The following is a 24376-nucleotide window of genomic DNA, read 5'->3' as shown; positions in this document are numbered from 1 at the left end:
CTACGGCTACTGAGGCCCGCGTGCCTAGAGCCCGTGCTCCACAACAGGAAAGGCTACCGTGGTGGGAAGCCAGTGCACCGCAACGAAGAGCAGCCCCCGCTCACCACAGCTGGAGAGGGCCCGCGCGCAGCAAGGAAGAACCAACACAGCCAAAAATAAATAAATTTTTAAAATAAATAAATTTAATGAGGGGCAAACCACGCCACATTCTTCCATAATCCCCAAGAGATCACCCCACAGTGTGATAAATAATGCTTTTACTGACAACACTCCCAGGAAAGCGTTTGAAGTACATTCGCTGCGCCCTAAGAATGTAGCAAAACACTTTAAAAAATTAGGTTTTGGCAAGCAAAGACTCAGCATTTGTCTGTAAGATAACAGTGATAGGGATCTGTGACTTGCAGATTGTAATACCAGGTAATTATGGTACATGATTCCTTATGCTCTGTAATTGTAATCTAGAATTTCCAGAAGCATTAAAGCTGTGTCTTGGAGGGAAAATGAAACTCCAGCTGGTGGAGCAACTCCCAGCTAACGACACAACCACTTCACATCCTAATGACAACCACTCGGCAGAAATCAGCACACACGCCCCCCACCCCACGGGCTCACCTTTCCCTCGACACCCACGCCGCAGTCAGATTCTTGGATCATACTGACGTCATTGCCTCCATCACCTGCGGGTCACCCAGACCAGAGAGAAGAGCCAGGAGATTAGGGAGAGGCAAGAAAAATAACCTTGCTTTTCGCTGCTACTTCAAATGATCATACACGTGCTGCCTCTCACTGCATGCTAAGTGTCTTTTCTGCTCTGCTCCACTTAATCGCTCCAGCAACCTGCAGTAACACGTTCTTATTTTACAGGCAGAGGAGCTGAGAGTCAGAGGAACCAGGTGACTGGCTGAGGGTCCTGGCCATTGAGTCACTGAGCAAGGGAACTGTGTCCATGCCACGTGGGCACTTACAACACCGCACGCCCTGCCTCCAAGGTGTGGGTGTCTCGCCATTGTCAGCAATGACAGGCGTTGCACGTAGGGAACGCTGACTGCGAGTGCAGCGAGCACTTCTTAAATGCTACTGCCCCTCTGAACCCTCCTAAGCACCATTTGAGAGAACCACTGTTACTCTCCCCTTCCACCAATGAGCAGACAGGCTCAGCTGGGGGAAGGAAGCCCTCCGGGACCCTCAGCTAGGAAAAACCAGCAGTTTGGACCCAGATTCCTCTCCGCAGTGTGGTCTTAGCCCCCAGGCACTGCTGTGTCCCATGTCACCGGCAAAGGAAGCGCAAGCTAAGGAGGAAAGCCCTCAGCTTGCTTCTCGACTCTTTCTCAAAGCAAAATACTTTAAAAAATAATAATAATAACAAAAATAGGGCCAAAGGGGGAGGGGGTGTCAATGTCACGGCCTGAATAAAGTGGCCTGGGAACCTGAACACCAGGACCCAAGCGCGCCTGGGGAAGGTCGTCTGCGCAGGCGCGGCAGCCCCTACCTACTGCACACGTGAGCTTCCCCGTGCGCTCCTGGAGCAGGCGTACGATCTGGGCCTTCTGGGTGGGCGCGCAGCGGCAGCAGACCACGGCCGGGCACTGGCAGGCCAGCTCCATGAACTCGTACTCGTAGTACTTGAGGCAAACCTGGCGGGGTCGGGGAGAGGTGGTGCGTCGGCCAAGGCCCCTCCCACACGGCAGCTCCCGGGAGGAGCCTGCTGGAGGGGTTACCCGTGCCCACCTCCAGGGAGTCTCCGGAGATGACTAGGGCACAGTCGTGCTTCCTGCGGAAAGCGTTCAGCTCGAGGTGGGCCTCGCCGCGGTTGGTCACCTGGAAGGAAAGACAGGATGAAGGAGGTCTTGCTCTCCGGAGCTGGTGGAACAACAAACAGTGGCTTCCTGCAGCCTCGTGAAGACCATGGCCGCCGGCCCGGGCCCCCACCCCTCTCCTGCCCCCAGAGCCAGAGACGAATTAGATCCTGTTTGCTATGACTCCGGAGGGCCTGTACGCCAACCATCCCCTCGCACTTCCCGCAGGATGGCTGTGACCCACATAATAAAAATAAGAGCACAAAGCCACTGTGCTTTCATTCTGTGCCAGGCACTGTCCAAATAAGCACTTTTCAAGCATTTTCACCCCATCTGTTTCTCACAAGGACTCTTCGAGGTGCATGATGATAATAGTTCTACTTTACATCTAAGGAAACTGACACAGGGCAAGATTTGTTAGCCTGGCTACCGTGTCACAGCCCATCCACTTCAGAGCAGGCCTTGGAAGCCAGGCATCTAGCAGGGGCTTTTCTAAGAAGGCCCAGCTGTTAAATATGACACACTTTGGGGACCATACAGTCTGTCACAACTACCCAACTCCGCCGCTACAGTGCCAAAGCAGCCACAGACAATATGTAAACAGATGGGTAGATCTTGTGTTTAAATAAAACTTTATTTACAAAAACAGGTGGCCGGCACATGGGCTATAGTTTGCAACCCCTTAATTCTAGAGCAGACAGTGTGTTCTCACTACGTGCAATAGTTATGTTCTGGAAAGTTGCTGTGAATACTGAATTAGTGATTTTTAAACCACTGCTCCTGGGGGAGGTACAGGGCTAGCTAGGCTCCTATGAGCCTCTGGTCACAATATTTTTGTCCATCAGTCAATACATAACCTCATTTTCTATGTGCCTCTGTTTAAAGACATCTTTGAAAATATGTATTGTTGAAATAAGTCAGAGAAAGACAAGTACTGCATGATATCACTTATATGTGGAATCTAAAAAATAAAACAAACTAGTGAATATGACAGAAAAGAAACAGACCCACAGATATAGAGAACAAACTAGTGGTTACCAAGTGGGAGAGGGAAGCAGGGAGGGGCAAGATAGGGTTACAAGCTACTAAGAGGTACAAGCTACTATGTATAAAATAAGGGGCTGGTGGAGTCAAGATGGCGGTGTGGGAAGACGCAGAGTTTGCGTCTCCCCACAACTAGGGAACCTGCTGGACGCTGGTGGGGGACCTCAACACCCCAAGAGATGGGAGGAATGCTCAAGCGAACCAGTAAGACGTGGGGGGACTGAGGGGGGGAAGTGGAGGCCAGACAAGACCAGCGCCCCTGAGGGGTGGCTGAGAGGGGGGAGGGGTTCCCATGCCTGGAGGGACCCTCAGGGGCTCGGATGGGGGTGGGATGTACCAAGCGTTTCCCCTGCCCAATCGGCCAGGGAAGTCTGCCTTGCTCTCAGGCCGGGTCCTAAGCCCTCAGAGGCCCCCTCCAGGCCCCATTGGTCCTGGGGGTGTAGGAAGGAGGCCAGGGGAGAACAGGAGAGGCAGGCGGGAGAGGCCCTTGGGGACTGGAGGACAGCAGCAGAGGGTGTTTGCCCCACCCACTCGAGCCCTGCTGGGCTCCCAGGTGGGGTCCCCCACCCTCTGAGACCAGAGGCAGGAGGCACACCTGGGCCCCTTCTGTTCTGTTGAGCCTAAGCCCCACCCCCTACACCCCCAGGGCCTTTTCCAGCCCTGTGGGTCCTAAGCATAGGCCCTGCCCACCACCCAAACCCCACCCCTGCTTAGGCCTCACCCTCCACAGCCAAGGCCTTTTCCACCTTTTTCTTTTTCTTTCTCCTCCTCTTTTTTACTATTGTGGTTCTGTTTTACCTTCTGGTTGTTGTTTCATCCATATTTTTATTTTTATATTCTTTCTAACACACCTGTTAGTTTCCTAGTCTAATTTTATTTTTTACTTTGTTATTGTTCTTTTTTTTTTTTTTTTTTTTTTTTGCCACCCCACACGGCTTACAGGATCTTGCTTCATGAGCCAGGGGTTGGGCCGAAGCTCCTGTGGTGGGAGCTCCAAGTCTGAACCGCTTGGACTAACAGAGAACCCCAGACCCCAGGGAATATTCACCAGAATGAGGTCTCCTGAAGGTCCTCATGTCGGCACCAAGACCCGGCTCTATACAACAGCCTACAAACTCCAGTTTTTGAAGTCTCAGGCCAAACAACAAGTAAAAAAGGAACACAATCCCACTCATCAAAAAAAAAAAAATGAGATGGCAAAAAAAATATGTCAGAGATGAAGGAGCAAGGTAAAAACCTACAAGACCAAATAATTGAAGAGGAAACAGGCAATCCAGCTGAAAAAGAATTCAGACAGTAAAGATGATCCTGAATCTCGGAAACAGAATGGAGGCACAGACTGAGAAAATACAAGAAATGTTTAACAAAGATCTAGAAGAACTAAAGAACAAACAGAGATGAACAACACAATAACTGAAATGAAACATACACTAGAAGGAATCAATAACAGAATAACAGAGGCAGAAAAACGAATAAGTGAGCTGGAAGACAAAATGGTGGAAGTAACTGCCAAGGAGCAGAATAAAGAAAAAAGAATGAAAAGAATTGAGGACAATCTCAGAGACCTCTGGGACAACAATAAACGCACCAACATTCGAATTATAGGGGTCCCAGAAGAAGAAGATTAAAACAAAGGGTCTGGGAAAATATCTGAAGAGATTACAGTAGAAAACTTCCCTAACATGGGAAAGGAATTAGTCACCCAAGTCCAGGAAGCACAGAGAGTCCCATACAGTATAAACCCTAGGAGAAACACACAAAGACACATATTAATCAAACTAACAAAAATTAAATTCAAAGAAAAAATATTAAAGGCAGCAAGGGTAAACCAAAAAATAACATACAAAGGAATCCCCATAAGGTTATCAGCTGATTTTTCAGCAGAAACTCTGCATGCCAGAAGGGAGTGGCAGGATATACTTACAGTGATGAAAGAGAAAAACCTATAACCAAGATTACTCTACCCAGCAAGGATCTCATTCAGATTCAACAGAGAAATCAAAAGCTTTCAGACAAGCAAAAGCTAAGAGAATTCAGCACCACCAAGCGAGCTTTACAACAAATGCTAAGGAAACTTCTCTAGGCAGGAAACACAAGAGAAGAAGCAGACCCACAAAAACAAACCCAAAACAATTAAGAAAACGGTAATAGAAACATACATATTGATAATAACCTTGAATGTAAACGGATTAAATGCCCCAACCAAAAGACACAGACTAGCTGAATGGATACAAAAACAGGACCCATATATATGCTGTCTACAAGAGACCCACTTCAGACCTAGGGACACATACACACTGAAAGTGAAGGGATGGGAAAAGCTATTCCATGCAAATGGAAATCAAAAGAAAGCTGGAGTAGCAATACTTGTATCAGATAAAATAGACTTTAAAATAAAGACTGTTAGAAGAGATAAGGAAGGACACTACATAATGATCAAGGGATCAATCCAAGAAGAAGCTATAACAATTATAAATGTTTATGCACCCAAAATAGGAACACCTCAATAAATAAGGCAAATGCTAACAACCCTGAAAGTGGAAATCGACAGTAACACAATAATAGTAGGGGACTTTAACGCCCCACTTACACCAATGGACAGATTATCCAAACAGAAAATAAATAAGGAAACACAAGCTTTAAATGACACAATAGGTCAGATACATTTAATTGACATTTATAGAACATTCCACATGAAAGTGGCAGAATACACTTTCTTCCCAAGTGCACACAGAACATTCTCCAGGATAGATCACATCTTGGGTCACAAATCAAGCCTTGGAAAATTTAAGAAAACTGAAATCGTATCAAGCATCTTTTCTGATCACGTGATGAGACTGGAAATCAATTACAGGGGGAAAAAACTGTAAAAAAACACAAATACATGGAGGCTAAACAGTGCACTACTAAATAACCAAGAGATCACTGAAGAAATCAAAGAAGAAATTAAAAAATACATAGAGACAAATGACAACAAAAACACGATGACCCAAAACCTATGGGATGTAGCAAAAGCAGTTCTAAGAGGGAAGTTTATAGCAATTCAGTCTCACCTCAAGAAACAAGAAAAATCTCAAATAAACCATCTAACCCTACACCTAAAGCAACCAGAGAAAGAAGAACAAAGAAAACCCAAAGTCAGTAGAAGGAAAGAAATCATAAAGATCAGAGTAGAAATAGATGAAACAAAAATGAAGAAAACAATAGCAAAGTTCAATAAAACGAAAATCTGGTTCTTTGAGAAGATAAACAAAATTGATAAACCCTTAGCCAGACTCATCAGGAAAAAAAGGGAGAGGATGCAAATCAATAAAATTAGAAATGAAAAAGGAGAAATCACAACTGACACAGCAGAAATACAAAGGATTATGAGAGACTACTACAAACAACTATATACCAATAAAATGGACAACCATGAATAAATGGACAAATTCTTGGAAAGGTGCAATTTTCCAAGACTGAATCAGGAAGAATTAGAAAATATAAACAGACCTATCACAAGTAATGAAATTGAATCTGTAATTAAAAATCTTCCAATAAACAAAAGTCCAGGACCAGATGGCCTCACAGGCGAATTCTATCAAACATTTAGAGAAGAGCTAACAGATTATTCTCAAACTCTTCCAAAAACTGCAGAGGGAGGAACACTCCTAAATTCATTCTACAAAGCCACCACCCTGATAACCAAAACCAGAAAAAGGTATCACAAAAAAAGAAAATTATAGACCACTATCACTGATGAACATAGATGCAAAAATCCTGAACAAAATACTAGCAAACAGAGTCCAACAACACATTAAAAGGATCATACACCATGATCAAGTGGGGTTTATCCCAGGGATGTGAGGATTCTTCAATATATGCAAATCAATCAATGTGATACACTATATTAACAAACTGAAGAATAAAAACCACATGATCATCTCAACAGATGCAGAAAAAGCTTTTGACAAAATTCAACACCGATTTATAATAAAAACTCTCCAGAAAATGGGCATAAAGGGAACCTACCTCAACATAATAAAGGCCATATATGACAGACCCACAGAAAGCATCATAATCAATGGTGAAAAACTGAAAGCATTTCCTCTAAGATCAGGAACAAGACAAGGATGTCCACTCTTGCCACTCCTCTTCAACATAGTTTTGGAAGTCCTAGCCACGGCAATCAGAGAAGAAAAAGAAATAAAAGGCATACAAATTGGAAAAGAAGAAGTAAAACTGTCACTGTTTGCAGATGACATGATACTATACATAGAAAATCCTAGATGCCACCAGAAAACTACTAGAACTAATCAATGAATTTGGTAAGGTTGCAGGATACAAAATTAATGCACAGAAATCTCTAGCAATCCTGTACACTAACAACGAAAAATCAGAAGGAGAAATTAAGGAAACAATCCCATTTACCATCACAACAGAAAGAATAAAATACCTGGGATAAACCAACCTAAGGAGGCAAAAGACTTGTCAGAAAACTATAAGACAATGATGAAAGAAATCAAAGATGACACAAAGAGGCGGAGAAATATACCATGTTCTTGGATTGGAAGAATGAATATTGTGAAAATGACTGTACTACCCAAAGCAATCTACAGATTCAATGCAATCCCTATCAAACTACCAACGGCATTCTTCACAGAATTAGAACAAAAAAATTTTACAATTCGTATGGAAACACAAAAGACCCTGGATAGCCAAAGCAATCTTGAGAAAGAAAAACAGAGCTGGAGGAATCAGGCGCTCTGACTTCAAACTATACTACAAAGCTACAGTAATCAAGACAGTATGGTACTGGCACAAAAACAGAAACATAGATCGATGGTACAGGATAGAAAGCCCAGAGATAAACCCACGCACATATGGTCATCTAATTTATGACAAAGGAGGCAAGAACATACAATGGTGGTTCTTCAATAAGTGGTGCTGGGAAAACTGGACAGCTACATGTAAAAGAATGAAATTAGAACACTCCCTAACACCATACACAAAAATAAGCTCCAAATGGATTAAAGACCTAAACGTAAGACCAGACACTATAAAACTCTCAGAGGAAAACACAGGAAGAACACTCTTTGACATAAATCACAGCAAGATCTTTTATGACCCACCTCCTAGAGTAATGAAAATAAAAACAAAACTAAACAAATTGGACCTAATTAAACTTCAAAGCTTTTGCACAGCAAAAGAAACCATAAACAAGATGAAAAGACAACCCTCAGAATGGGAGAAAATATTTGCAAATGAAACAATGGACAAAGGATTAATCTCCAAAATATACAAACAGCTCATGGAGCTCAATATCAAAAAAAACAAACAATCCAATTAAAAAATGGGCAGAACACCTAAATAGACATTTCACCAAATAAGACATACAGATGGTCAAGAGGCACATAAAAAGATGCTCAACATCACTAATTATTAGAGAAATGCAAATCAAAATTACGAGGTATCACCTCACGCCGGTCAGAATGGCCATTATCAAAAAATCTAGAATCAATAAATGCTGGAAACGGTGTGGTGAAAAAGGAACCCTCCTGCACTGTTGGTGGGAATGTAAATTGATACAACCACTATGGAGAACAGTATGGAAGTTCCTTAAGAAACTAAAAACAGAACTACCATATGACCCAGCAATCCCACTACTGGGCATATACCCTGAGAAAACCATAATTCAAAAAAAGACATGTACCACAATGTTCACTGCAGCATTATTTACAATAGGCAGGACATGGAACCAACCTAAATGTCCATCAACAGATGAATGGATAAAGAAGATATGGCACATATATACAATGGAATATTATTCAGCCATAAAAAAACCCGAAATTATTTGTAGTGAGGTGGACGGACCTAGAGTCTGTCATACAGACTGAAGTCAGAAAGAGAAAAACAAATACTGTATGCTAACACATATATATGGAATCTAAAAAAAAAGGTACTGATAAACCTAATGGCAGGGCAGGAATAAAGACACAGACATAGAGAATGGACTTGAGGACACGGGGGTGGAGGGAGAAGCTGGGGCGAAGTGACAGAGTGGCATGGACATATATACACCACCAAATGTAAAACAGACAGCTAGTGGGAAGCAGCCCCATAGCACAGGGAGATCAGCTCGGTGCTTTGTGACCACCTAGAGGGGTGGGATAGGGAGGGTGGGAGGGAGGCTCAAGAGGGAGGGGATATGGGGATATACGTATGTACACAGCTGATTCACTTTGTTGTACAACAGAAGCTAACACAGTATTGTGAAGCAATTATACTCCAATAAAGATCTATTAAAAATTTTAAAATAAAATAAATAAGCCACAAAGATATATTGTACAGCACAGGGAATATAGACAATATTTTATAATTATAAATGGAATATAACTTTTAAAAACTGTGAATCAGTGTGTTGCACACCTGAAACATATAATATTGTACGTCAACTACACTTCAATAAAAAAAATTTTAATTAAAAAAATATTTATTATTGATTCATTAACACTAGACTCATGGCCAACAGGACCATGACTCATGCCTGGAGGAAGCTTATCTCCGGGAGGCTCATCACAGCCTTCCTGCACTCAGGGATATGGTCAGTTCCCAGCTCTGTGCTGGGGGCCATGTTAAACAGTGAAACTGCTAACAAGAAAACCCACAAAAATGCAAAAAACGTGGCACTGAGTAGACTGAAAAGGACCCTTGCGTCCGCCTGAGAGCTGAGACAAGAAGGCAGAGCGGGCTTCCCTAGTGGTGCAGTGGTTAAGAATCCGCCTGCCAATGCAGGGGACACGGGTTTGAGCCCTGGTCCGGGAAGATCCCACATGCCGTGGAGCAACTAAGCCCGTGTGCCACAACTACTGAGCCCGGGTGCCACAACTACTGAAGCCCGCGCGCCTAGAGCCCGGGCTCTGCAACAAGAGAAGCCATCGCAATGAGAAGCCCGTGCACCGCAACGAAGAGTAGCCCCCACTCGCTGCAACTAGAGAAAGACCACACGCAGCAACGTAGCCAAAAATAAATCAATAAATAAATTTTTTAAAAAACGGCAGAGCGTCGCTCCTCTCCACCTCAGTTAGGAACTCACTTGTCAGATGACTCAAACTTTCCACTGCTGTGTATGCGTCCATATAGGGCTCTGAAAGCACCTCGAGTATTGATTTTCGGGTTACAAACAAGTTTTAGCGAGTGGGTGAATTTGCAAATACAGAATCCATAACGAGGCTCCACTGTATCTGTCTCTACACGATGCTGGTTGTGCTAGTCCCGAAACTGCTGGATTTCATAAAGCTTCAATGGGCTATAGACCAAAGGCAGGGGTATGGGGGGAGACCCCCAAAACATCTAGATCCAGTTGTTTGGCTTGGTAGCTCTGATGACAGATAAGTAGGACCACCACATCTGGCCCCAGAGGGGACCTAGTGCCCCTCCCAACTCCCAACTCAATAAGGCCAATCACCGTCCTCGGCCTCAAGCCCTGGAGCAGCTCCTTGTGCCCGCACTGCTTGGGCCAAGTGCTGGCCACCGGGGCAGGGAATTCTCATTTGCCACCCAACACGCCTCCTTCTAAAGGTTCCTCAAGGGTTTCCTTCAGGAGGGAAGACAGGCCAGTATCTGCGATCTGGAACTGATTTCCTACCCAAGGAGTTGGCTTTGAAGGGTTCAGGGAAATCCCAGACTTGTATGTGCAATTGCACACATATGAGCTCATCTGCATCCTTCACGCTGATCACACCTAACTCCCGTCAGCTCCTCAAAGGGACCACAGCCAGCACCGGGTTAAGAACACAGATTAACATGGGGCGGTAACCAGGCGCTCCTGCACCACCACCGGCAGGAATCGTTGAGCCTCGCCTGGGTCACTCAGTGATCCCACCCAAACCAACGACGTGAGCTCCCGCCACCACCCCCCCAGGGGTCCAAGCGAGGTTATGAGGTTACAGGGCAAACGGCAGCATCACCCCACAGGGCCCCAGAGGAGACAACGCTTTACCAGCCGAAAAACGTGGATGTCTTGGTTTCTGGTCACCAGATGTGCATTCTTTGCTGTGCATGTAGCTGTCTCCAGCTTGTCCCCCGTCAGCATCCAAACCTGAAATTACCGCATGGAAGGGGTCCCCTTGGTTAGCGTTTTGAGGCTAGCCTGTCGCCTGTGTCAGCCGAGTTTCCCAACACATCGAGCTGAACTTGATACGTTCCATTTACCTCCTTGAGGCCTACACTGTCCCCAACGAACCACAGGAAAGGCCCCAGTTCAAGGGCTTCAAGACCTTGGGCGTCTGCCGCTGGTGGTAGCAAAAGCTGGTGTGGCACTTTTGAAAAACTGGCCGCATGCTGCAGGAGACGCCGTGAAGCTCAGCCTCTGCCCTCCTAACCCCCGTTCCGGAAACTTTTCTTAAAGCAATAAATAATCTCAAAGAAGGGGAAGGCTGTATGGACGAGGGGTCCCTTCCATGTCCCACAGGAAACACTGATTTGTCACGTTCCACAGGGTCTTTCTACGCGGCCGGATGCCCCCGAGCAATCTCAGGGGGCTGAACCCTAACTAAAACGCCGCCAGGAAACGTGCCAGGTCCTTCCTCGCCTCGTAACTGAGCACTGTGCGCCTCAGTGTGGCGGGCTCAGAGAGGGTAGGTGACTTGCCCAAAGCCACAGAGCTAGTTCCTGTCCCGACCAGGCCCAGAACCCAGGTCTTCAGAGTCTAAACGGATGTGCTTCCTACCCTGCTGATTCACCCATTAACCCACTGCTCCCTCTGCTCCCAGTGGGGAAGTGGGGTGGGGGCCTTAGAGTCATCGGACAAAGGATATCTTGGCAGCAGGGGAAGCGCAGGAAAGAAAATAACCACAAAGGTTCCCCGAGTGTTCACCGTGCCGGGCACCTGTTAAGTGCTGTGCGTTGTTCCTTCACAGTAACTTTATGAGGTGGGAAACGGAGGCCCAGGCCTCATCCGTCCTGCTGACATCGCCCCGCTCAGCTCACGGGCACTCGCGCCAGATGCGGGCCCAAGGACGCAGCCCAGAGCTGCTCTGGGCAGAGGCAGGCAGCTTAACCTACGTTATTTTCAGGAGCTTCTAGCCGAAGAGTTTGCTAATCCCTTGCTTGGGTCCGCTGAGATGGAGCCCGCTCCCCAGACGCCCTCTACTGGCGTCTCCGGATTAAACTACCAGATATGTACTTTTTGGCCCCAAACAAGAATGTAAATACGGCAGTTCGTTGGGGCAGATGGTCACTCTGTTGGGTGGTCATTCAGTTACCCAGACCAAAAGACAGATTGGTTGGCTGGCCGGACACTCAACAAGAATATAACAAACACCGCAAATGCGCGGGACACAGCTGGTCCTGAGAGCTAAGGAGATGCTCTCGGTCCTGTCTCCATGGAGCCCGGCATGCAGAGGGGAAGCCGGCAGCAAACGCGGACACGCAAGACGTCTGCCACAGCTGTCGAGGATGGGAGGGCTACAGGTCACTGTCCGAGCCCGGCTCCCTGTCACTATTTCCGTCCTCGGCCCCGCCTCCCCCCATCTCTAATTTTCACCCTCCGCTGACGGGATCACTGGTCTAAGTCTGGAAGTCACTGCCATGTGGCAACCTATTTCAGCAGTGGGTCCAGGCAGGCTCACCCTACCTTGATGCCGGCGTTCCTCAGGGTCTCCAGGGTGGGCCTCACGTCCGCCTGGAGCTGGTCCTCCACCCCTGTCAGGCACAGCAGCTCCATCTCCATCTCCAGGCTCTCGATCACTGTGGCCACTTTGAGGGAACGGTCGTGCACACTCAGCTTGGCCTGGACATAGCGGGCCTGGGACACACCAGGGGACACTGTCACCACTTAGGATGGAGAGGTGCAAGGCGGACCAACTGGCAGTGGGAGCGTCTCATCCCCCACACAGGGCAGGGACTCCAGCACCTGGGTGAACCTCAAAGGGGTGAAACTGAGACCTCCAGCCTCCTTCCCAGTTCATCAGTCCAGACGCTGGAACTGGACAGACCGGAGCTCCACCCTTTGCTCTACACTCACCTGCTGTGCAACTTCTAGCAGGTCACTTAACTTCTCTGAGCCTCAATTGTTTTCCTCCCCGAAGAGGCAATAACGGCCCCAACTTCACTGGGTTTTTACAAGGATTAGTACAACTCGAGACCTCAAAAGACGGTAGATTCTCCCCACACAGCATATGCTCTGTAACCAAGAACTCTTGACCACCAGGTTGTCTAAAGATAAAGTCTTACTTCCAAAGCCCATCGACCCAACCCTTCTGTTTATCCCCTCTTTAGGGTGTTAACAAAGATACAGCAGTCACAAAGCATATGCCTTTAAAACTGAAAGAAAGGTAGAATTTTATCAGGCCTAGAACTCTCGTTAAATAAAACTTTACAAAGAACTCAAGCACATAAAAGTGACAGACCCGAGCACAGTTTCTCTGGGTGGAGCAGGACAAGGGCCGCAGAAGCCTTTCCCTCAACCTGGTCTCTCTCCCCTTCAGTCACGTGTAAATACATTCATTCAGCTTTGTGCCAGGACTGGGGGTACAACAAGGACCCTCCCCCTCAAGGAACACACAATCCATGGGATGAGATGACAATTAACAAGACATATTTATACTGGAAGCCTTGGCAGTGAAAGTCAATGATCGAGTTCAAATCCAACATTTTTTACAGCTTAAAAAAATCAGGGCTTCAAGAAGGTTTACAGTTTCAAATTTGAAGGTTTCATTTCATATTTTTCAAAAGGTTTATAATGACTATCGTTAAGTGTTGGGGTACAAGGGCAAACCAAACTGATAAAGTCTCTGCTCTCAAAAAGATTTTATTCCAGAAAGAAGCTATCAAAAAGAATGTGAGGGCTTCCCTGGTGGCGCAGTGGTTTAGAGTCCACCTGCCGATGCGGGGGCCACGGGTTCGTGCCCCGGTCCGGGAAGATCCCACATGCCGCGGAGCGGCTGGGCCCGTGAGCCATGGCCGCTGAGCCTGCGCGTCCAGAGCCTGTGCCCCACAACGGGAGAGGCCACAACAGTGAGAGGCCCGCATACCGCAAAAAAAAAAAGAATGTGAAAATACGTACATAAAGTCATTACAGCTGGTGACAACGGGGAGTGATGAGGCGGCCTGCTTTACATGGGGGATCCAGGAAGACTTCTCAGAGGAGGTGGCATTTGAGCTGAGACCCAAAGGAAGTGAGGGAGGGGGGCCTTGGAGCTCTGTGAGGGAGGACAGTACTAGGCAGAGAGAAGAACCTGGTGTGCTCAGAAATGATGTCAGTCTGGCCAGAGCAGAATGAGGGAGGGGAAGATGGGGAGGTGAGTGGGGCTAAAAAGTAAAAGAAAAGTCACAGAACCACTGACCTCAAAGTCTTGATACTGCTCCTCTGCTAGAGATTTCTTCGCCACCACAAGCACCCGCAGCCCTTCCCGGGCCATGTTTCCACACTGAAAAGCAAACCCTGGTCAGCGAAGAGCCGCACTAAGGGCTCTGTATCCCGGACTCTCTCTGGGGAGGGCTGGAGGCTGAAGTGGATGCCCCTCCCAAGGGGACAGTGCAATGGTAAATCAGAACACTGCTTTCCCCTGAAGCAGTCTCTCTCAGCAAACCTTCCAAAGGGGTCTCAAAATTTACGTCAATGCAGTAAGATCTCAGAGACTAATCTGGATTTCAGGCTCGTTGGAAAAACTGAACCTTTGACAAGAGCACTTTCCCAAATGACCACAGCCAGTGATACTGAAAGGCGGCTGTTTCCACACGGTCCCACGAAACATAGCTGTCAAGTGAAGAATATTCCAACACGTTCAACGCACAAAGTGTGATGCTGTCAGGAAACACATCCCGGCCCGTTTCATTCACCTGAGTTACCTGCCTGGCCCCTGTCGGCATTTGGGTTTGTTACTCACTAATTGGAAATATGATATTACTGAACATAAAATGTGAATTCTGCGCCTGGAGATGGGAGATGAAACAGAAACGGCCTGACAGACTGGAGAGTTCCTTCCCTCCCTGCTGCAGCCAATTCCCAAGTCACAATCCGGGACAAGGCGGCCTGTGACGGGGCCCCATGATGCCCGCCTCCTGGTACCCACACCCTTGTACGTTCACCTGCCCTGAGTGTGCACTGGACCCAGTGCCTTGTTCCTAACAGACAGAATGTGGCAAAGTGAGGGGAGGTCGTTTCCAAGAAGGTCACTTCTCTCTGTTTCATCTCTCTGTTTCACTTCTCTCTGTTTCATCCACATGGCAAGGAACGTGGCTGCCTCCGGCCTAGAGGCACTGAGGAGCTGAATCCTGCCCATGACCACTTCCCAGTGGGCTGGGAAGGGGGTCCCGCCCCAGCTGAGCCTTCAGATGAGACCCCAGCCTCGGGTGATCCCTTGACCAAAGCCAAAGAGACCCTGAGCTGAGGACCCAGCCAAGCTGTGCCTGGATTGCTGATTCGCAGAAACTGTAAGAAATTACACGCGTCCTCCTAAGCTGCTAAGTTTGGGGGTGATCTGTTACATAGCCCCAGAAAACGCATGCAGGGACCCACCTCACTATTCCATGCAAGGGACAGACTCCAGGACACGCATCCGAGGCCCCGTTTCCACACCCCACGTCACGCTTACCTCTTCCTCCAGCCAGTCGTTGTACTGCACGATGCCAGCCATGACGACATCCGCTCCCTTCATGTAAAACGTAATCTCCCCAGTCGATTCATCCTAGAGGGGGGGCCGGGAGGAATGAACACCCAAGAGGAACACTTGGTTCCGCTCCAGGGGCCGCTTCCCACGAGAGATGCTGCACAAAGTGTACTCAGTGGACGCCAGTGTTTTCTCACTTGGCCGAAGATGAAAAGTGAGAGGGGAGCCTCACTTTGGGGCAAAGGCCACAGAAAACAAGAAAACTCAAAGCATTTGGAAAATCATTAAATGATGAAAGCAAGATCAAAAGGACTGAAGAACTCTGTTTTTACAGTTATTACTATTCTAACGGGAACAGACTGACCCTCACACTGTAAGATAATTTTAAATTTATACGCGGGGCTGCCGGTATTGCCAAAACGTGGTCTACCAGAAAGAGTTGGGAAGTAAGATAATTCTCGAGATCAGGGTTTCTCAGCCTTGGCACTGTTAATATTTGGGGCTGGAGAATTCTTTGCCGTGACGGGGCTGGACTCTGCATGGCACCATCTCCCGCAGCATCCCTAGCCCACCAGATGCCAGCCGCAACCCCCTTGGTGACAACCAAAATGTCTCCAGACATTGACAAATGTCCCCTGGGGGACACATTGCCTCAGTTGACAGCTACTGCTCTAGACAACGTGGGACCCTTACATCTACCTGAGGACTTAGTTAGAGAGCAAAGTACCCAGATTTTCAGTTCACACTGACCAGATTTTCTGGGGAGAGGGTGACATCACAGCACAGACATCAGATGCTTAGACCCGGTACCAGCTCCCAGCTGTGTGCACCTGGACAAGCCACTTCTTTTCTCTAGACCTCAGTTTCCTCCTCTGTAAAATCGGGATCCTAACAACTCTTACCGTATAGCTTGCTGGGGCTTAAACGAGATCATCTACACAGAGCAGGCAGCAAACGGCCAACATCCACAGAAAATGCTCACCCAGTGTCATTATTCCTGTTGGGGTGACAGTCACTCCTCAAGACCCTCAGTCGCACTGTTTGTAGAAAACAAGGTTTAAGGTGGGGGTCTGAATGGGGGGTGGGTTTGCCCCCAGGGGACTTCCGACAATGTCTGGACACGTATTTGATTATCTCAACTGGGAGGTGCTACTCGCATCTAGTGGGTGGAGACCAAGGATGCTGCTAACCGTCCTACAATGCACAGGGCGGTCCCCACAACAGAGAACCATCCCGCCCCAAATGTCAGTGGTGCTGAGGCTGAGAAACCCTGGCTTTAAGGAATGATGGTGAAATCGTCAATTCTTATCCCATGACTCTTTCCTCACAGACCTGCATCGCAGGGAGGCTGGAGGCAATGGAGACGGGCAAGGCTAACTGAGCACGGCCATCACCACCCTGTGCCTAAATTCTGCTGCCCCAGGAAGCCCAGAATGCATGCCTGTAAGCTCTTCATTGAATAGGAAATAACTACCCAAGGCCAAATCAGTGGTATCGTTTCATCGACTAAAGTAACTTCCGAAGGCCTCTGATCACGGCCAATCTTTGAGAACAACATGCTTACTCATAAAAGCACCCACAGGCCACGAACAGGCACCTGCACTTTAAAAGCATCAGAACTGCAGGCTGCTTCTTTGATGGACTGCATCTATGCCTGCTTGTGACTCGGGCCAAAGACAGCAGTGGGGTCTGGACATGAAAGCATCTGAGGTTCCTTTTTCCTTTCGCCTTCACCCAAATGCTGCTATGGGAAATACCGTCCCCCTCCCCAGCTTCCTCTACTCCAGAAGGGGCTCAAGAGAACTCGGACATCTTGTCCAATATAAATACTGTGCCGACTGTCTCCTCCCGTTAGTCATTTCCTCCCACCAAGTTCATCACAAGGTTACTTCGTTCCCATATTATGGCAAGATTACGCTCTAAATTTACAGAGATCTGCTGGTTGTGTTGCATTGTTTGGGGGCCTCATCTTTTTCCACTGTGGTCTGACTCTGGCACCTGTTCAAAGGCCTCTTTTATTCGGACAGTGACAAGGGTATGATCTATACCAGTGATCCGACTTCAGCACGCCAAGGGGGAAGGGTGAGGGGAGGGCAGTGGAACATCTTGTAACACAACAAAAACAAAACTGGCGACACAGAGACAAACACGCAAGCCCCGACGAAACTGGCTTCTCTAACCTCACTGACCTTCTCAGAAGAGAGATTCACAGAAAGACCAGACCTTGCTTGGTGAGGGTAAGAAGATGCCGCACAGAGCCGTCCATGAGCTCACACATGTTTAAGAGGGTTGATGAGCCAGGTGAGAACAAAACTGCAACTGTCAACCGTCATTAAACCTGGTTGAGAACCATTTTATAACTGAGGGAAAACTTCCTCACATCAGGTAACTGGGCAGTTACTTTCAAACAACAGACAGAAAAGATGGCCACATCAGAAGAGAGTTTCTCAGCCCCGGCACAATGAATATTTGGGGCTGGAACGTTCTTTGGTATGGGGCTGTCCTGACCTCTATCCACTAGATGCCAGTGGCACCACCCTCTGAGCTGCAACAACCAAAAATGTCCCCAGATGTGTCCCCATGTCCCCTGGGGGCAAGATGGCCCCAGGATGAGAGTCACTTCGCGAAAGGAGAACAGTGAGATCCCTGCTAAGTGGAGAGCTAGCTCCACAGCCCTGGGCACAGATTTGCACCCTGCAAAACCAAAGATAGAGAGGGAGACAGGTCAGAAAACAAAAATATTAGCAAAATAATATGCATCACATTAAAGACAGCCTAACAAAGATGGATGTGCACAGATTCATTGTTAGTAGTGAGAGATGGAAAACAACCTAAGTATCCAAGAAAGGAATATTTGATTAAGTAATGCTACATTTTTTCAGCAAAACACCATGCCCACACTAAAATCATAAAAATCATGTTTTAATAATATGAGAACATTTTCCCTATACTTATTATTCAGTGGAGGGGGTGGGAGCTTTAGGAAGCTTTAGGCGGAGTTTGAAGCCAGTTTTACAAAATTGTGTGCGGCTATTTACCCTCATTTATGCTTAGAGAAAAAACTGAAGGGAAATTCCCTGAAAAGGCAAGAGTGCTTGTCTTTGGGTGATGAAAATACAGATGAAAGGTTCTGATCCCCTTCTATACATACTTATCTGTTCCCAATGCTGATTTTTTAAAAAATATAATCTGGGAAGGGTGGAGCGCTACTGTAAAGTAATGATAGATTTGCCCACCCAACAGTATCCCATACTCCCAGACACAGATCCCGTTCTTGCTGTGGGAAGATACAGGGGTCACATCTCATAAAATGTGATGCATGTCTGGGAATGATAGCCCTTTGCAACTAAAGGAAGGGTGACGCACTCAGCCCACTTATTCTAGAACGGCTGCTATCGGGACTATTTGATGATGATTCAACCCTCAAATGACTCCAGCATAGTCCATGGCCCTAGAACTTGGAAAAATAAAGGCTGGAACAAAATAAAAGCAATTCCATAGTAGATAATGACTCTAATTCCCCAGGAAACACCCACCCACAGGATTCATGTGGCTGCTTCCAGGCCGTGGATGTTCCTGACATCAGACACGCACTCAAGATACGGTTTAAAAGCCACGGGGCAGGCTAGGTGCAGACCAGTGGGAAAAGCAGCAGCTGCATGGGAAGAAAAGCCCCCATCCCACTCAAAAACTGCCAAGGATATATGTGCGGTAGAGTCTGAAGACTACCGGCACAGGGGGCATAAAAATCCCTTAAAATGGGTCGTTTTCAAGGCACATTCGTACTGTACGTCACTGGACCATCAGTACTGCAGCTCATGGAGCTGTTTCTAACTTTTACCTGGAGAAACAGCCTCTTCAGTGACTCCCACTTTCCCCACCTCCTGGGGTGTTCACACCCCTGGGTGATCCAGGCCCACCAAGTGGTGGGCTGGACCCAGGGACCTGCTTCTAATAACAGAATAAGGCAAAAGTGAAGGGAGGTCGGTTCTGAGATGACGTGCCTTCTGTCTTGTTCACACTCTCACAGACTCACTTGGGTGAAGCCAGCTGATGTGGGAGCCGGTCTATGGAGAGGCCTGTGGGGCAGTGGATGAGGGTGGCCTCCGGCCAGCAGCTGGTATAGAACTAAAGTCCTCAGCCCAACAACTGCAAGGAACTGACTCTTGCTGACAACACTGATTTCACCTGGCAGTGAATCCTGCCCCGGCTGAACCTTGGATGACTGCAGCCTATGAGAGATCCCGAGGCAGAGGGCCCGGCGAGGCTGCACCCGGACTCCTTGGCCCCCAGAAATTGTCAGATAACACCTCCTGTCGTTTTAAGCCATCACATGCGGGATAATCTGTCACAACGCCATACGTAATTAACACACTACCCTCAACATTACTGTGGGTGCTCTGTGAGCTTTCCCACATCCCTCTCATCACACCCAAACTCCCAGGGCCTGGCGATAAAGAGCATGACCTGGGAGCCAGACAGCCTGGGGTAGAAGCCCAGCTCCACCTTTTCTAACTGTATGAACTTAGGGAGGTTTCTTTTTCTCTCTATACCTCAATTTTCTCCTCTGTTAAATGCCAACTGCAATGGTATTATGAGAATTACATGAGTTGTTTTATGCAAATCATTTACAACAGTGACTAGCACCCAATAAGCACCATTTAAATGTTACCTCTGTTATTATTATTGTTCCTAACTCTGTTCCTATTACTAATGCTGCTAGTACTATTACTAATTACTCCTATTACTAATTCTATTATTACTAATTTACAATAGAATCTACAACTCTGACCCCTAAGGCATGAAACACTTGTGTAGATAGGGCGGAGGGGATCCTCATTTGTTTAAAAAATGAGAGAGTCGTATTCCAAAGATTCTCATGATCTGGGGCAGCATTTTCTCCAGCCAAACCAAACAATGTGAAGAACCTTTAAGAACACCGGGGAACCATCTCAATACCAAAATAGGACTGGGACCAAAGCAGTCTGCAATTTTTAAAGCTCCTATGGTTAATTCCGATGATCAGCCAGGTTTTGTTTGTTTGTTTGTTTAGATCTCGTTTTACTTATTTTTGGCCATGCTGGGTCTTCGTTGCTGCGCTCAGGCTTTCTCTAGTTGCGGCGAGCGGGGGCTACTCTTCGCTGCCGTGCATGCGCAGGCTTCTCACTGTGGTGGCTTCTCCTGTTGCGGAGCACGGGTTCTAGGCACGCTGGCTTCAGTAGTTGTGGCATGCTGGCTTCAGTAGTTGTGGCACAGGGCTCAGTAGTTGTGGCACATGGGCTTAGTTGCCCTGCGGCATGTGGGATCTTCCCGGACCAGGGCTCAAACCTGTGTCCCCTACATTGGCAGGCAGATTCTTATCCACCGTGCCACCAGGGAAGTCCCTACCAGCCAGGTTTAAGAACTACTGAGCAGAGTGGCTTATGAACACAGGGCTTCCAGGCTTCCCAGAATGGAAAGTGTGAGTAAAAGAGCAAATAGGAAAACAAGGTATTAATTCAGATTGGCAAGATTTTAAAAGTCCGACACTACCAAGCGTTGGTGAGGATGCAGAATAACAGTGGGACTAAGATTAGCATAAGCACTTTGGAGAAAAAGTTGAAAAAACCTGGTAAAGTTAAAGATGTATATATTCTACCACCCAGCAAGTCCACCTCTGGGTGTAGTCCACAGAAAAACACGGACATATGTACAGTGGAGACCGCAGCAGACAAGGCTACACATGGCAGCGGTCTTTCTATCGGCAAAAAAAGTGGCAATGACCTAAACGTGTATCAAGAGGGAACGGCAACAGACGGAAGGAACTGAGGTATATTTGCACAGCGCAATACAACAAGTCAGCTAAGAGAAATAAAGTGGGATTACGTGCTTCAACATAAATAAAGCTTTTTGTAAAATGTTAAACAAAAATTAGTATGTGGAATAATAATATATATACTACAATGACACTTTATAGAGAGAATAAAAACATGAATACCATAATACATATTATTTATACCCAATGTGTCTGATAATAGTATTTTAAAATTCATAGGAGTGATAAACCTGGGGTAGGACTGAAGATGAAGCACATCTAGAAAGGACAGATGGGATTTCAATTGAATGCACAATGTTTTCTTTAAAAAAATTTTTTAACTATAATACATGCAAAAGTGTGGATCAATACATAAATATAAATTTGAGCAAACGAACTCAAACACAAAAGGGTATCTACTGTACAGTTTCCTTTATATAAAGTTCAAAAAGAGACAAAATCAGTCAGTGGTAGAAATGGGACAGTGGTTATATCCTTGCGGGAAGGAAGGATGCAGTAACCAGAAAGGGGTACGAGGGAGCTGCTGGGGTGATGGTGGGAGGGATTCTGTTCCTTGCTCGGGATGCGAGTGACACTGTGTTTATTACTTTGCTAACACTTGAGCTGTACACTCCTGAGGTTTGCACTTTTCTCTTTGTATGCTGTACTTCAATAAAAGCTTCAAAAAATATAAAAAGAAAATCTGAAATATTAATGCCAAAATGACGATGTTGAGTGATCACGACACTTTTTTCCAATAACTTTTGGGACTGTATGAATGAAAAATCATCGAAAATGTCTAATTACAAGGGTATCAAGACTATTCAGTGGGAAAACAATAGTCTCTGCAGCAAACGGTGCTGGGACAACTCTCCATCCACACACAAAAGAATGACGTTAAAACCCCTAACTCACACCATATATGAAAATAACGCAAAATGGATCAATGATCTAAAGAGATAAAACTACAAAAACTTTTAAAAGAAAACATAGGGGTAAATTTTCATGACCTTAGGTTTAGCAATGGACTCTCAGATATGACACCAAAGTCAAGAGCAACAGAGGAAAAAAATAAATTGGACTTCATCAAAATTAGTAACTTCTGTGCATCCAAAGAATTTTATCAAGAAAGCAAAAAGACAAGCTATAGACTGAAAGAAAATATTTGTATATCATATCTCTGATAAGGGTCTAGTATCTAGACTACGTAAAGAACTCTTACAACACAACAATAAAAGGCTACCCACTTCAAAAGTGGGCAAACGACGTGAACAGACATGTCTCCAAGGAAGAATACAAGTGGTCAGTAGGTATATGAGAAGATGCTCAACATCATTAGCTATCAGGAAAACGCAAATCAAAACCACAATGAAATACCACTTCACAGCAACTAGGACGGCTACAATGAAAAAAAAAGGGAAATAACAAGCACTGATGAGGATATGGAGAAACCAGAAGCTTCGTACACTGCTGGTAGAATGTATCGGGCTGGCCAAGAAGTTTGTTCAGGCCTTTCTGTAACATCTTACAGAAAGACCTGAACGAACTTTTTGGCCAACACTATAAATGGTGCAGCATTTTGCAGAAAAGTTTGGTGACTCCTCATAAAGTTAAAAGATAGAATTATCCAGCAACTGGGAAACGGACCCAGCAATTCCACTCCTAGGTATCTACTCAAAAGAACTGAAAACAGGGCTTCCCTGGTGGCGCAGTGGTTGAGAGTCCGCCTGCCGATGCAGGGGACATGGGATCGTGCCCCGGTCCGGGAAGATCCCACATGCCGCAGAGCGGCTGGGCCCGTGAGCCATGGCCGCTGAGCCTGCGCGTCCGGAACCTGTGCTCCACAACAGGAGAGGCCGCAACAGTGAGAGGCCCGCGTGCCGGAAAAAAAAAAAAAAAAGAACTGAAAACAGATGCTCAAATCCTTATACACGAATGTGCATAGCAACACTATTCACAATAGCCAAAAGATGGAAACAACCCAAATGTCCACTGATGGATGAACGGATAATCAACATGAAATACTACTCAGTCATAAAAAGGAATGAAGTATGTATATATGCTACAACATGGATGAATCTCTAAAACATTATGCTAAGTGAAAGGAGCCAGATACAGAAGGTCACATATTGTATAGTCCCATTTATATGAAATACCCAGAATAGGTAAATCCTAGAGACAGAAAGGAGACGGGAGGTTTCCAGGGCCTATGGGGAAGAAGGTATGGAGAGTGACCGCTTAATGGATACAAGGTTCCCTTTGGCAGTGATGCCAATGTTTCAAAACTTGAGGAAAGTGGTGGATGCAAGACACTGTGAATGTACTAAATGCCAACGAATTACACATTTAAATGATTAATTTATGTCATGTGAATGTCACCTCAACAGAAAATAACATTTAATTAAACGAAAGAGTATACAGTGAGAAATGTATTATTACCAAGAAATGCTCAATCTACACTCATTAGACCTTTCACTCTGGAAGTGGGTTAACCAAAAGCTGAGCAGCTATCCGAGATCTGTCCAACTGATGAACTAATTCTCTTTCTTCTGAGGGAATTAAATCCTCTTGTTAGTCGGAACGACAGGCAATAATACAATAAAGAAAGGGATAAGAAAGAATGTCCAGCCACAGGGACATACACAGCAGACTTAGGCAGGTTTGGGTTTTTTTTTTAACCATTTTAAATTATAAATAAACTCACCCTCACGATGATGCCCATGCGTTTGCTTTCGTAGGTGAAAGGGAAGATCTGCAAGATGGTGAAGTTCAGGATCTGGTCACCAGGGGTCCTCAGCTGCATGGAAGACTGGTCCCGGCCCACCAGTGTTAAGCCCACACTTTCGGTCCACTGCACCAGGGCCACCTAAATGTGACAAGGGTCGAAGGTCAGATACACAGCCGAGGATCCTGGTTCACAGGTCAAGCAAATGAACATAAAGGTGGATGGGGGAGCAAAGACAGGTGAGGCTGAGCAGGGCCTGCATCCCTGGGGGAGGTCATGCTGGCCGGTGACAGCCCCGCCCCCGCCCCTCTAGGCCTGCGGGGGCTCCGTGCTCAGAGCTGCCGTCTCTCCTGGGCCCTAAAGCAGGCCACGCGCCAGAGCTGTGGCAGAGAGAACCGCACAGGCTCAAGGATCAGCACAACCA

General features: G+C 46.5%; 1 protein-coding gene across 10 annotated transcripts in view; it reads right to left on the bottom strand.

The window, feature by feature from the left end:
* The window catches only part of ATP9A (ATPase phospholipid transporting 9A (putative)), a 176778-nt gene that overhangs the window by 57859 nt on the left and 94543 nt on the right, over positions 1–24376 (bottom strand). For all 10 annotated transcript variants that reach the window (XR_009535410.1, XR_009535409.1, XR_009535411.1 and 7 more), the window contains 8 exons: positions 23932–24093; positions 15419–15511; positions 14168–14251; positions 12457–12627; positions 10822–10920; positions 1729–1818; positions 1490–1634; positions 613–677 (listed from right to left, as the gene is read on the bottom strand). Coding sequence is in view for 6 of the 10 variants with exons in the window: in XM_060123527.1 (XP_059979510.1) it covers positions 613–677; positions 1490–1634; positions 1729–1818; positions 10822–10920; positions 12457–12627; positions 14168–14251; positions 15419–15511; positions 23932–24093 (909 nt within the window). In the remaining 4 variants the exon portion in view is untranslated. The remainder of the gene's footprint in view (positions 1–612; positions 678–1489; positions 1635–1728; positions 1819–10821; positions 10921–12456; positions 12628–14167; positions 14252–15418; positions 15512–23931; positions 24094–24376) is intronic.

The sequence above is a fragment of the Lagenorhynchus albirostris genome, chromosome 15 (assembly GCF_949774975.1).
Source record: "Lagenorhynchus albirostris chromosome 15, mLagAlb1.1, whole genome shotgun sequence".
In the NCBI taxonomy this organism is placed as follows: domain Eukaryota; kingdom Metazoa; phylum Chordata; class Mammalia; order Artiodactyla; family Delphinidae; genus Lagenorhynchus; species Lagenorhynchus albirostris.
This window is presented reverse-complemented; position numbering and strand designations above follow the sequence as displayed.